The sequence below is a fragment of the Neophocaena asiaeorientalis genome, unplaced genomic scaffold (genome assembly GCF_003031525.2).
Source record: "Neophocaena asiaeorientalis asiaeorientalis breed wild unplaced genomic scaffold, Neophocaena_asiaeorientalis_V1.1 scaffold589, whole genome shotgun sequence".
Taxonomy (NCBI): domain Eukaryota; kingdom Metazoa; phylum Chordata; class Mammalia; order Artiodactyla; family Phocoenidae; genus Neophocaena; species Neophocaena asiaeorientalis.
Genome location: NW_020172683.1, coordinates 447,033 through 460,407, shown reverse-complemented (window position 1 = coordinate 460,407; position 13,375 = coordinate 447,033). Strand labels below are relative to the sequence as shown.

Sequence of the window (13,375 nt, the reverse complement as noted above, 5' to 3'; positions counted from 1 at the left end):
TAATTCTTATTTTGAGCTGTTTGTCATTGGGGAAAAAAGTCCATTTTTGGCAAATATGCTTCTTTTTTTCCCCCCAGGAGGGGTTGGGATTGGACCAGAGCTTCTTAAACTTTTTTATGAAACTTTTTTAAACTTTTTTGCTGACAGCTTTCAGTGCTGAACACACTTCCATGGATTCCTATGAAGGGATCTAGGCCATGTGTACTCACAGCACGGCAGCTGTAATCCTCTTTTTCTCTCTAAGTGAGAAAGCCTATTGCAATTAAAATGACTAATGTCATAGAATGTAATAATCTCTTCTAATTACTTTTTATGTCAATTCTTTGCAAATTTCATTTTAACTGTTCTTAGTAGATCATAATTTCCATATAGTTTACTTGACTATATTCGCTGGACTAAATGATATTTAATAAATATCTGTTTTGGCTATAACGTTCAATACTTCTAGAAATAGTGTTGCATCTTTGAGAGGTGAATCCAGTGGTGCCAATAAGATCAGGCAGTTTATTGCTTCACATCCTCTTAAATTCCCCAAACTCTATTCTTGCCTTTATCTACATAGTAGCTGACATTTTTTTTTCTTGCATTTTCTGCCTCTCTATTAGCCCCCTCCTGGCCTCATTTCTCTGCCTGGCCTAGATTAAATGGATGATCACCCAAATTACTCTTTTGCCCCAAACCTTCAACATCTTTACACCCAGGTACTTAGGTCACTTGGGTCCAGAGCCCTGGATCAGTTCCCACTTACCTTCTCTTTTTCTATGTCGAGTGTGCAGAATGTTGCTAGAGGCAATAATGCAACTATGTTGATTGTGTCCCTGCAAGTTATGGACTTCATTCTTAGCTTCCAGCCATTATTTTTAAGACCTTATGTTTTTAGAGCAGTTTTAGGTTTATGACAAAATTGAGAGGCAGGTACAGAGATTCTTCATCTTCCCCCTGCCCCGACACGTGCATAACCTCCCCTGTTATCAACATCACTCACCAGAGTGGTACATTTTTTTTAAAACCAAAGATGAACCTACATTGACACATCATAATCACCAAAGTCCATAGTTTACCTTAGGGTTCACTCTTGGTATTGTACATTCTTTAGGTTGGAAAAAAGTATAATGTATCCATATAATATCAGAGTATTTTCAGTACCCTAAAAATCCTATATGCTCTGCCTACTTATCTCTCCCTTTCCCTACCCCACCCTTGACAACTGCTGATCTAAAGTCTCCATAGTTTTGCCTTTTCCAGAATGTCATATCATTGGAATCACACAGAATGTAGGCTTTTCAGATTGGCTTCTTTCACTTAGTAATATGCATTTAAGATTCCACCATGTCTTTTTATGGCTTGATAGCTAATTTCTTTTTAGTGCTGAATAATATTCCATTATCTGGATGAACCATGGTTTACTTATCCATTCGTCTACTGAAGGACATCTCAGTTGCTACCAAGTTTTGGAAATTATGAATGAAGCTGTTATAAACATGCATATATGTACCTAAGTTTTCAGCTTCTTTAGGTGAATACCAAGGATTGTGATTGTGAATACCAAGGATCACATGGGAAGTGTACATTTAGTTTTGTAAGGAAGCACCAAAGTGTTTGTGCTATTTTGCATTCCCACCAGCAATGTATATAAGTCCCTGCTGTTCTACATCCTCACCAGCATTTGGTGTTGTTAGTGTTTCAGATTTTGGCCATTCTAATAGGTGTGTAGTGGTATCTCGTAGTTTTAGTTTCCATTTCCCTGATGACGTGATATTGAGCATCTTTTCATATGCTTATTTGCTATCTGTGTATCTTTGGTGAGGTGTGTTAAAGTCTTTGGCCCATTTTTTAATTGGGTTGTTTGTTTTCTCACTATTGAGTTTTAAGAGTTCTTTGTATGTTTGGATAACAGTCCTTTATCAATTATGTCTTTTGCAAGTATTTTCCGTTAATCTGTGGCTTGTCTTCTAATTCTCTTGATACTGTCTCTTACAGAGCAGATGTTTTTAATTTTAATGGAGTTCAAATTACTAATTATTTCTTTCATAGATTGTGTCTTTGGTATTGTATCTAGAGAGGTGTCATAATACCCAGGGTCTTCTAGATTTTCTCCTATATTATCTTCTAGGAGTTTTTAGTGTTGTGTTTTGTCAACCTTTTTTTTTTTTTTTTTTTTTTTTTTTTTTTACTAATTCCAGTTATGTTGTCTCATTCAATTACTGATTGTCCCAGTGCTTAACACTATCCTCAAACCTTCTTTCCAACTTCTCAGCCTCACTCTCCTGCAGATAATTATCTATTCTCTTATCCAGTGAAATGGAAAGGTCAACTATAACCTTTCTAAACTTTCTACCCTTTTCCATTCAGAGAACCTACATCTACCCTCATTCTTCCAACCTCCCAGGCTCACATTCCTGTTCAAAGACAGCCCCCTCCCTGTGCTCTTCATCTCATTCATTTCCATCTTCGTTGTCCTTGTATCATTTTTCTATATCACCAACCTCTTACTCTGTACTATTAGTTCTCCTCAAGCAATAAATATGCTCGATTCTTGCCTATACTAAAAAAAAAAAAAAAAAAAAAAATCCCCAAACCAAAAAACAACAGCAGCAGCAGCAGCAACAAAAGCAATGACAAAAGCACCTCTTTTGACCCTGTGTCTCTTCTGGTTTTAACTGGCTTTCATCCTCCTCTGTAAAGAGCTCTCTTTAGTCATTGTCTCCATTTTTCACTTTCCATTCACTTTTTAACCCAGTGAACTCTGACTTATCCCACCACCTCACTTCAACTTGCATAGCTAAAGACACTATGATGTCTGCATTGCACTTTATATGTCCCTTTCTGTGCTGAATCTGACACTCCCAATGGCACATTCCTTGAAATTCCCCTTGCCTTTGGCTTCCATAACCTCACTGCTCTTATTTTTCTGACATTCCTGACCACCTCTTAAAAGTTGGTCTTTTCCCCAGGATTTCCACTGTGAGCCACTGCTTTTTCACACAGTTTTAACTGCCACCTATGTATATATGCTGATGACTTGCAAGTCTGCATGTCCAGTCCTAACATTTCCATTTTGCTTCAGAGGTCAGGTCACGTCTATGTGTGTCTCCCACAGGTACCTCAGGTTCAACATGGCCTTGGCTGAATTCATTATCAACTCCCCTACTTCTAGAACTTGGTTCTCTTTCTCTATTCCTTCTGATTTGGTAGCCCCATGAGTTTCAGAATCATTCTAGAACAGCACAATGTCCAATAAAAATATAATGTAAGCCACATGTGTAATATAAAAATTTTCTGGTAACCACATTAAAAAATAAAATGAGTCAAGTGAAATGAATATTAAGAATAGATTTTATTTAACCCAATATATCTAAAATATTATCATTTTAAAACATTTAATAGGGCTTCCCTGGTGGCGCAGTGGTTGAGAGTCCGCCTGCTGATGCAGGGGACACGGGTTCGTGCCCCAGTCCGGGAAGATCCCACATGCCGCGGAATGGCTAGGCCTGTGAGCCATGGCCGCTAAGCCTGTGCATCTGGAGCCTGTGCTCTGCAACGGGAGAGGCCACAACAGTGAGAGGCCCGCATACCGCAAAAAAAGAAAAAAAAACAACCATTTAATAGATATTTTACATTTCTTTTGTACCAAGTTTTCAAAATCCAGTGTGCATTTTACACTTACCACACATCAGAGTTTAAACTAGTTACTAGGGCTCAATAACAATATGTGGCTAGTGGCTACTGTACAATGCAATTCTAGTCTTTACCTTCACTAATCTCCCTTTCATCCAGTCATAAGTCCTATTGATTTTGTCTCCTAGGTGTTTCTCCAGTAGGTTTATTTATTTTCATGCTTTCTGCTCGTGGCTTTACTTCACACCTTGTTCATGTCTCACTTGGTTTATTGCAATAGCTTACATAACCTAGTTTGTCTCAGGGAGCATGCAAAATTCGCTGGAATGCAGGAGGATATAGTAGAACATCTACATACATATTTTATCTAGAAAATAAGGAAACAGTTAAAATTTATTAGTATTGAATATATATATATATAGATAGATAGATAGATAGATGCCAGTGCCCTCGCTTTGTATCACAGAGAAGTCAATAATAAAGTTATAAATGTAACAAATAAAATACATTTCCTCCACAAAATAAAAAACTTAAAATATTTACTTCATCTTCATGTAATACTTTAGAATTTCTTTGGGTATTTCTATAGATGTACACAGTTTAGTAATACATTGGTCATATCTACTTAATAAATTTACATGTGTACTTGAAATTTATTTTGGTACTGCCAAATTTTATTGCTAAAATTGGTGGTCTGTTGAACTGGATCGACTCTGGCTTTACCCCGCTTGCCTCTCCAGCCTCAATTTCTTCATCCCACCTCACATTTTCTGCATGAAGTAGCTCTTTCATATTTTGTTCTTGTTTGTCCTTCTTCATGGAAAACAAATAAATAGGCAAACGAGCTACTTCCTGACCTAACTCTAATTCTCTGCCAGGTTCTTTCAAGCTATCATGTCTCCAAGGAAAGCCTATTAACATTACCTAAGTTGTGTCCAGTCCTCCTTCTCTTGCTAAGGATACCTCTCTTACTACACTGTTATGTTGAAATTGTCTCCTTATGCATCTTCATTCCCTACAAAACTAAAATTCTTGAGGACAGGGGTGTGGCATCATCATGCTTTTTCATCTTGACATATGATAGGTTCTTAACAAATGTTTGTTGAACTAAATTCATGGCTCTCCTTGATGAAAGCCAGCCTGTTCTATCAATGGGTGAAATAGTGACTTTCTTATTGCAATTTGTGGAGTATCTGGAAGACTTCCTCTTTGTCCAAAGATGCCTGATAGAATGAAATAGTAAATACACTTTCATTAAGTACTATAATTAATATGCTATTTGTAAGCCCTGGTAGTGTGGGTAACAATCTTATTGGGAAATAACCAGTTCCTTCTTACTAAAAAATTAAATGAGATTATTTGCTCTAAGATGAATGAAGTTTTGATTGTATGTATACATGCAACGGCTTTCAAACTTCAGTATGAATAAGAATCACTTTGGGACATGTTAAAATGTAGATTCCTGGGTTTCATATGCACATATTCTGATTCCTTTGGACTTATAGGTATCCCAAGAATCTGTACTGTTAGAAAGCATCCCAATGGTTATTTATTATAACCATTTTATTTTATTATCTGGTAGAAACCATACTTTGAGAAGTATTGTTTCCTTCTTTCTGAAGCAGAGGGTTAAGAAGGAGTTGAATTTGAACAATGGAGAGAACTGCCTTAAACTGGGCCTGAATGGGTTTCTACCTGGAGGTCTGTAAAAGTTAAAGAGTTAAAAAGGAAAATGGGTGACGCTGGGAGATACTGAAACAGGGAATCAAGGGTGACAGAGACTAGGATTGTGGAAAGAGGCTTGGAAGATCAGTAATGGCCTTGGCTTACTTCACAATATTCCCTAGGATTGACTTTCTTCAACTAGAAAGCTGAAAAATAAAATATAAATATAAACATAAAATCTGATTATTATTAGGTTATTTTCATTTTCCTTTAGGAAGTGACACTCAGTCATTCAATAAGTAATTTTTAAAAAAAATATTTCAGGATGTTTAGGATAATGGACATTGTAGGTATAGGGTGATTTTTGACATTTAGAACAATATCATACAATTCCATATACATTTCATTTCTCTGACAACAAAAATTATCTAGCATAGAGGAGATGGTAAACTATGCTGTATGGAAAACAGAATTTAACTTTATAAAAGCTGTGAGAAAAAACAGATTTTCACTTAAATGCCATTTATAGGTAATTTCTTTCCAAGTTGTTAATGTTTAAAAATTTAAATGCCGTTTAAATATTTTTATGAAGACTCTATGTATTTCTTAGCTTGGCAAATAACAACCAGAGGTAGATGGATAAACATAGACCATTAAAAACCTCCAAACATTTATTTTAGCTTATTGTTTCAGCTTTCTCCCCCATTCAGCTTATTGAGAGCTGTTAACAAGGAACTAATTGGTTGGCTTGTTTTTTCTTTTCACCATTCGGTGGCCAGTCTCTGGTAGAAATCCTAACGAGATGCAAACCAGGCAAACAAATGGGCCAGTGGGCTGGAAGGGGATAAGAGACAGTGGGCATGGAGAGTCTATTGTTGTTTGTCCAGTCAACTAAATATCTTTTAATTGTAGCAGCAATGCCATAAATAGGCCTGGCACAAACCTATAGTCTGCCTTATTTATTAGCCTGCCTGTTTCAGTCTCTCTGCTTCCACCATCCATACAAGTCTGCGATTCTGATTTTTGTTCATTTGATGGGAGAGACTTCCCTCTGGTTATCTGTGCTTTTGGAAGATATATTATTTTGTTTTTTTTAAAAATAAATTTATTTATTTATTTTTGGCTGCATTTGGTCTTCGTTGCTGTGCGTGGGCTTTCTTTTTAGTTGCAGCGAGTGGGGGCTTCTCTTCGTTGCAGTGTGCAGGCCTCTGATTAAGGTGGCTTCTCTTGTTGCGGAGCACAGGCTCTAGGTGCGCGGGCTTCAGTAGTTGTGACACGTGGCCTCAGTAGTTGTGGCTCTCCGGCTCTAGAGTGCAGGCTTAGTAGTTGTGGTACGTGGGCTTAGCTGCTCCGTGACATGTGGGATCTTCCCGGACCAGGGCTTGAACCCGTGTCCCCTGCATTGGCAGGCAGATTCTTAACCACTGCGCCACCAGGGAACCATGAAGATATATTATTATGAATAGTTTAATAGAAGGTGAGCTTTGAGGGAACAATGCTATTCTTATTGTAACTTGTATCTTGTTTTTTACTTAGTGCAAACCTGCATTCCCCATGGGCTCATGTTAAATTAAACATCTCTGCTGATCTGTGCTCTCTTGAAGGTGATTCGCAAGGGATGGCTAACCATCAGCAACATTGGCATCATGAAAGGAGGCTCTAAGGGATACTGGTTCGTCCTTACTGCTGAAAGCTTATCCTGGTACAAAGATGATGAGGTGAGCCACAGAAGTGACAGAATTTTTAAAATTAAAATGTTTCTCTTTCAAATTAATTGATAGTATTGTGATATACAATTTTAAGACACCGGTGGTTTTTTTTCAGTAAGACTTAGCTTGGGATGTTTGAAGAAGCACTGTTTTTTCCTCATGGATTTTAAATTTTACGATAGTCCCCTCAAATATCTTTTATTTGTAGTCACATTTATTTCCCTGAAGAAATGGAGTTAGGGATCAGTAGTTGAAAACTTCCTTCTTTGTAATAATGGCAAGGTAGTGATATAGTGAAAGCGATTTTCATTAAATAATGTGTTGAAAATACTCAAGGTAATAGAGCATCGTAAGAGCAAAGTTAATAGCAGTGATGCAGAGTTAATAAAGCATTTTGGAATTGTTGCTGTGACATCTGTCTCAAATGACAGGCTTTTGAAAATGTCCAAATCACTAGTCTTCAAGTGAGTACTAGATAATTGTTTATACAAATTTTTTCTTTGAGAATTTGATATCTATGTAAAAGCATGAATTATGATAATTATGGTGTTCTGGTTCATGTTAGATGTTAATAATATTGGGCCTGTGACTTATTACTCATTTAAGTCTGATAGAAAAGCACACACAAAAAAATCAGTCTTACAGAGCCATTAAAGTGCTATAAAGTGATACTGGTAAATTTGGGAGGGCATGGATGGAAATTAAGCAGTGTTTTGGAAATTTTAATAGCTCTGGTCTGACTTGAGAAATTTGGGGGGCTTATAATGCAGCATGCAAACATTGGATAAGAATACTCTGTGATAGCAAAACTATATACAGGTGAGATTGTGTCCGTTGTATTTGGTTATAAAAGGCACGCGTTTCAGAGTTAAAAGTCCTTCCGCTCTTGGCTTGATATCTTCTGAAAGCACTGCAAGGTGCTTTTGTAAATTGTTGGAGGAAAAACTTCATGTCCTATGTAGTTCTTTCTTTTTCCTAAATGCTTTGTGCAAATAATGTGTTTAATAAATATCAGATGATCAGTTGATGGCCACTAAATTTTCTGCAGTAAAGGAAATCAGATCTTATAGAAAGGTCCAAAGAAAATTTCTACTCAAAAGCTTTATTTCAAATTTTTGTCACATATTTTAATTACTTCAGTCAAACGTGGAATTGGTTGTTGTGAGTCTGAGGATTAGCATTGGTTTCTTTCCTGTGCTGGCTGCTTAGATCTCTCTCTCATTCTGTGGAAGCTCCAGTGTTTAAAGGCAACAGCCTCAGGAGCTCTGAGATGCCTTTCTAGATATAAACATCAGTAATTACATAATCTTCTTTTGTGTTCAGTTGCCCTACTAGATCTTCTCTTAGATGCATTTTGTTTACAAGTATTTGTTTACAAGTGTTCACAAGTAGGTGATCATGTATGTACACTTAAATACATATTGGTCTGTGGGCCATTCTCAGTTATTCTAGGCAAAGCAAAAGATTTTGGTGAGGAATCATGTTAGTAATAGCTAGTGTTTTATATTTATTAATTAAGGCATTTAATCCACATTACAGCCATAAGGATAGGTACTATTATTATCCCCATTTTTCAGGTGAGTAAATGAAGAAAAAACACAACCTTTTGAAAAGTCATTTCTATAAGACTCAGTTTTCCTTATGGTAGAACACTTGGTGTTGGTGAGGATAACTAACTTGCCAAGGTCTCATAGCTACTTGGTAGCAAAGCAGAAATTTGAACACACGCTGTCTGGCTCCAGAGCTTATGACTTCAACCACAAATGGAGGCAAGAATCTCCGAGGTGCTGGAGTTTTCCAAGTCAACCTCATCCCACAGAGGATTTATTAAGATGAGTTCCAGGCATCCCAGCATTGACCTCTCCCTGAGTGTTAGTATCAGGGGCCCTGAAGACTCTGGGATTAGCCACTGCTGTCAGAGTATGGCTTTAGGGTTTCTGAAACAAGCCTGTTGGAAGGCACGTGATGCTCCCTGTAGGGAAGGAAGAGGCTTCGAGAGCTTGGTGAGCTCATGGTCACCAGTCAGCCCCTTCTGTCCGCTATAAATTCAGAATAAAGTTTTACAAAATCTCTACTGCTGAAGCTCCCTTATGAGCACTTGGTTACCATAGATAGAAAATACATGTGTGCAGTTATAATATTAACCAAGTGCCAGAGAACATTTTATTAAAGGTATGTGTGTGGAAGGTGGTGGGCTGTGTGTGTGTGTTGGGTGGGAAGGGTAGGTCATAATGACCCTTAAAATAGATTGGACTGATTTAGATGAAGAAAGTTTAGAAAAGGGTTGTTTTCTTAGTTTAGATCATTTTAAGAAAGAGAAAACGACAGATGAGGATGCTGCTCTGTGGAGCTAACAAGTAGACTAACAATACAATATCGGATAGTAAGTGCCCTGAAGAAAATAGGTCAGTGAGCTAAAAACTGATGGGGCAGGGACTTTTAGATTGAGTGTTTGCGAAGAAGTAACACTGGAGCAGAGACTGGAATGACAAACTGTGTAGAAGATTATGTTGAAGAACATTCCAGGGTGGCAGTGGGCAGGAAGCTTACGGCTGAGATGGAGGAGGAGAAGGAGAGAGAAGTAGGAAATATAGAATCAGAGGTACCTTGTCAGGCCAATGATTTGGATTTTATTCCAAGGATAATTGAAAACCATTGGCCTTTGTCAATAGGATGTGATCTGATTGGGTTTACGTTTTAGAAGGATCAGTCTGGCTGCTGGGTGGGGCATGATTTGTGGGATGGAATGTGTGTGTGGATGGTGTTGGGGTGGCAAGAATAGAAGAAGGGAGACCAGCTAGGAGACTGTATCAGTGGTTCAGGCAAGAGAAGATGGTGGCTTGTACTGGCTGGAGAGGAGAGCTCAAGTTCAGGGTAAAGCAAACTGATGGGCCACATACAGCTACACTGTAGTCATTAGCTACTGTTTCTCATGAAAAACTCTGCTCAAGAAACCAGATAGGAAATTTTCCAAATAGTAATGCCTGACTCATGACCCCTGTCTTCAAAGTATGTGTCAGTGGGGCAGAGCCTTTTCTCCCTGAAGCCATCCTCATTCATCCCCACCTTACCACCCCTTGGTAACCACCACTCTGGTTCACCATCCTGCTCCATTTCTATTGCCAGCACTTCCTACCACCACAGACCACCTCTGAGCCTGCTGGCAGGGCAGAAGGGAGGGGTCAGCACTGTTCCTTGCTCTTTACCAGTATTCAACTAATAGTTATTAGCGTCTGCTGGGAGCCAAGGCTGGAAGGGAGGGTATGGGGAAAGGAGGTCAGAAGAAATGTCAGGAGGGTGGGGCTTAGAGGTAGTGAATTGTCTCTGGCCCCTTGAATTTGTACCCTGAATACCCATCCTTTATTAGCAGTGTTTTAAATGATGCTTAGATTTCATACATGCCTTGCTGTCATAGTTTAACTATGCTTCTGGAGATGGATTAAAGATGCTTCTGTGGGCAACCTTGAAAACCCCAAATTTACAATTTTCCTTTGTGAAAATAAGCATGAGTCCTTACCCAACTTTTGGAGTCAGTTTGTTGGTAAGTTGAGTGCTTGTACTTCGTTCCCATGGTATCTGTCACATCAGCATCTACACACTTTGGAAATCCTGTTACATAGCAATTTATCTCTCTTAGTCAAGCAAGTGTGACACCATAAATATTATTAAGTTAGTTATAGGTTTATCATTTATTTAATAATTTATATTCAGATTTTCATAGAGAATTGTTATTTGTTTCTATGTTCTTTCATCTTCCTGCTTTCTTGTGTAATTAGACTGGTATGTTTTCATTATAATCTAATTGGCTGTTGAATAAATAGCATATTATGGCATATGAATAGATATGGTTTTATTTAACTTTTGACAGGTTTGTAATAAATATAAATGACTTATGAAATGTATTTGTGATTAAAGAACAATGGTTCAAACTGTTTTCAGGATGCGATTAATTGAACAAAAGACCCTGTAGACCATATGCTTGGTGCAATGAAAAGGGTGAGGTGCTGGAGGATGTGAATTTGCTATGACTAACTGCCAGTGTTGGAACAAGTCAGACTTCTCTGAGCCTCAGTTTTAGCTTATCAAATGGGGACTGTTGCTGACCAAATCACCTCAGAGGGAGTTTGTAGGACTCTAAGAAATCGTATATTAACAAGTGCATTTATAATCTTTTAGGCATCACATTTATATATTTATTCTTGTCATCTCAAGTAATACTATGCCCTCCTACAATAATGTCATTCTTTCACTCACATGTCTTCTAATTTTCAATTTGGTCATTTCATTTTGTGAGATAGGATGTATGGGATCTGGGATTTTTCAGCAGAGAATGGTAAGATTCAGGCAGTAAAATGGAACTCAGATCCTATTCCTTCAGTGGGACTTTTCTTTGCTGCCTCCTCACCAGCCTATGGGTTAGAGATGATAATATCAAACTATGTGATTTCCTATCCAAACTGGCAGAGGCAATAGAATGATAACCTTGTGTAATAATTTTAAGCTAGAGTTGGCATGATGGAAATAATAGGTCCCCATCATTTTTCCTGCTTTCTCCCCATCCTTAATATAACTATCCTCCCTACCCTTAAATCTTAGATGGGTTCGTGAACATGCTCAGACATCTGTGGACCTCATGTTTTGAACCATTATTCTACATTACAGTAATATTATCTGTAATGTTACTGACAGATGATCTTAATGGAAAGGTTTCCTCCTGTGTCCCAGGCAGTGTTATTTCCATGTGTTATCTTCAGAGAATCTATATAATACAAAATGGTTATGGAAAACATAATTAATCTATGTACTTGACTATATGTTATCCTTTAGCATTACTCAAAAATTGGGGCTTTCTGCAACACGAAAATAAATAGACCATCTTGTACATAGTTAGATAGTTTATAACTAATCACCAAGGGGATTTACCCAAACCTGGCTGTCCTTCCAAATCATACTCCAGTACCCCAGACTCTGAAATTCTGTACAAAAGTGGCTCTGAATGCATTTCTAGGGGTTGCATAGACCTCTTCCTGGATCCATCCTCTCCAGAGCATTCTGTCATTGTGCATACCCCAAGTCAAGGGGGAGCTGTTTATGGGGGTGAGGACAGAACTTGGACATGCGGGATTGTGTGTCCACATATATCCCTTGGGATCTTGGATGAATGATACTTAGCTCCTTTGATTTCTATCAAAATAATAATATAAAGATATTTGTAGTACTTATATTTACTAAGGATTTGAGGAAGAAATACAGCAATTCAAACAACCTCAAATAGCATATTAGATAACCCTCTGCACAGCAGTTTTTAACTAGTGGGCACTGGGTGTGTCACTGGCAGCTCTAGCCTTGTGCTGGCCCAGCCCAAGGAGAGTACATTGGCTTCTCTCTTTCTCTTCCCCTTCACATCTCTCCCCTCAGTGCTGTCGGTCTGGATTGCCCCAAACTCAAGGTGTTTACTCATTCTTTTATGTACATCCACACAGCTCTTCTTAGCATCTAGTCCAGCCTTCATTTCAGGCTCACCTTTTGTATATCCAAATTAGTCAAAATGCTCAACCAAGCCAAATGGACTTTCAGTTAACAAGATGCTCCCTAGTTCTAAAGTAATTGTGGTTGTAAAAAATATCTCTGCTATTCATTCTACCTGCTTAAGCTCGTGAAGGCCAGCTTTCAATCTGAATGATGATCTTGATGAAGATCATCATGATAATGATTAACATTTATTATTTATAATAAAGTTTATCAGGCACTGAACTAAGTCAATACTTTATTTACATTCTCCATTTTAGAAATGAAGATTGAGACTCAAAGAGACTAATTCAGCCAGCTACTAAGTATCAGTGCTGTGCTCTTAATCACCTGAACATTTCCCAACAAATATATTCTGAGCACCTGTTATGTACCAGACACTATCCTAATCACTAAGGATAAAGTGGTTAGCAAAGTACCCACCCTTATGAAGGATATTTCCTGATAAAGAAAACATAAACAATCAGGAACACCTATGAGATTCAGATTGCAAACTGTGAATAAGATAAATCCAATGATGTGTTTGACTTAAGGAGTATCTAGGATGGGAATCACAGCATGGGGGGACATTAAACTGAGTGGTCAGAGAAGGTTTGTGTTAATGCCTAAGGCAAGATAGAACCTGATGAATGTAAGAAACTGAATTTAGGCCACTGTGACTGGAACAAAGAGAGAAAAGGACTCTATAAAGATTAAGGATTTTGATCCAAAGAATGATGAGAAGGCTTTGAAGTTTTTAAGCTCAAGAGTCACATAATAGGATTTGAAATTTTTATAGATCTTTGTGATTGCTTTGTAGAGACTGGATTGGAGGAGGACAAAACTGAATTGGGGAGTTGTAGAAAACTATTGCT

General features: G+C 37.9%; 1 protein-coding gene across 4 annotated transcripts in view; it reads left to right on the top strand.

Moving 5' to 3' along the window:
- DNM3 (dynamin 3) overlaps positions 1-13,375 on the top strand; it is a 556,874-nt gene that overhangs the window by 278,079 nt on the left and 265,420 nt on the right. For all 4 annotated transcript variants that reach the window (XM_024739835.1, XM_024739837.1, XM_024739836.1 and 1 more), the window contains one exon: positions 6,888-7,001. In XM_024739835.1, the coding sequence (XP_024595603.1) occupies positions 6,888-7,001 (114 nt within the window). The remainder of the gene's footprint in view (positions 1-6,887; positions 7,002-13,375) is intronic.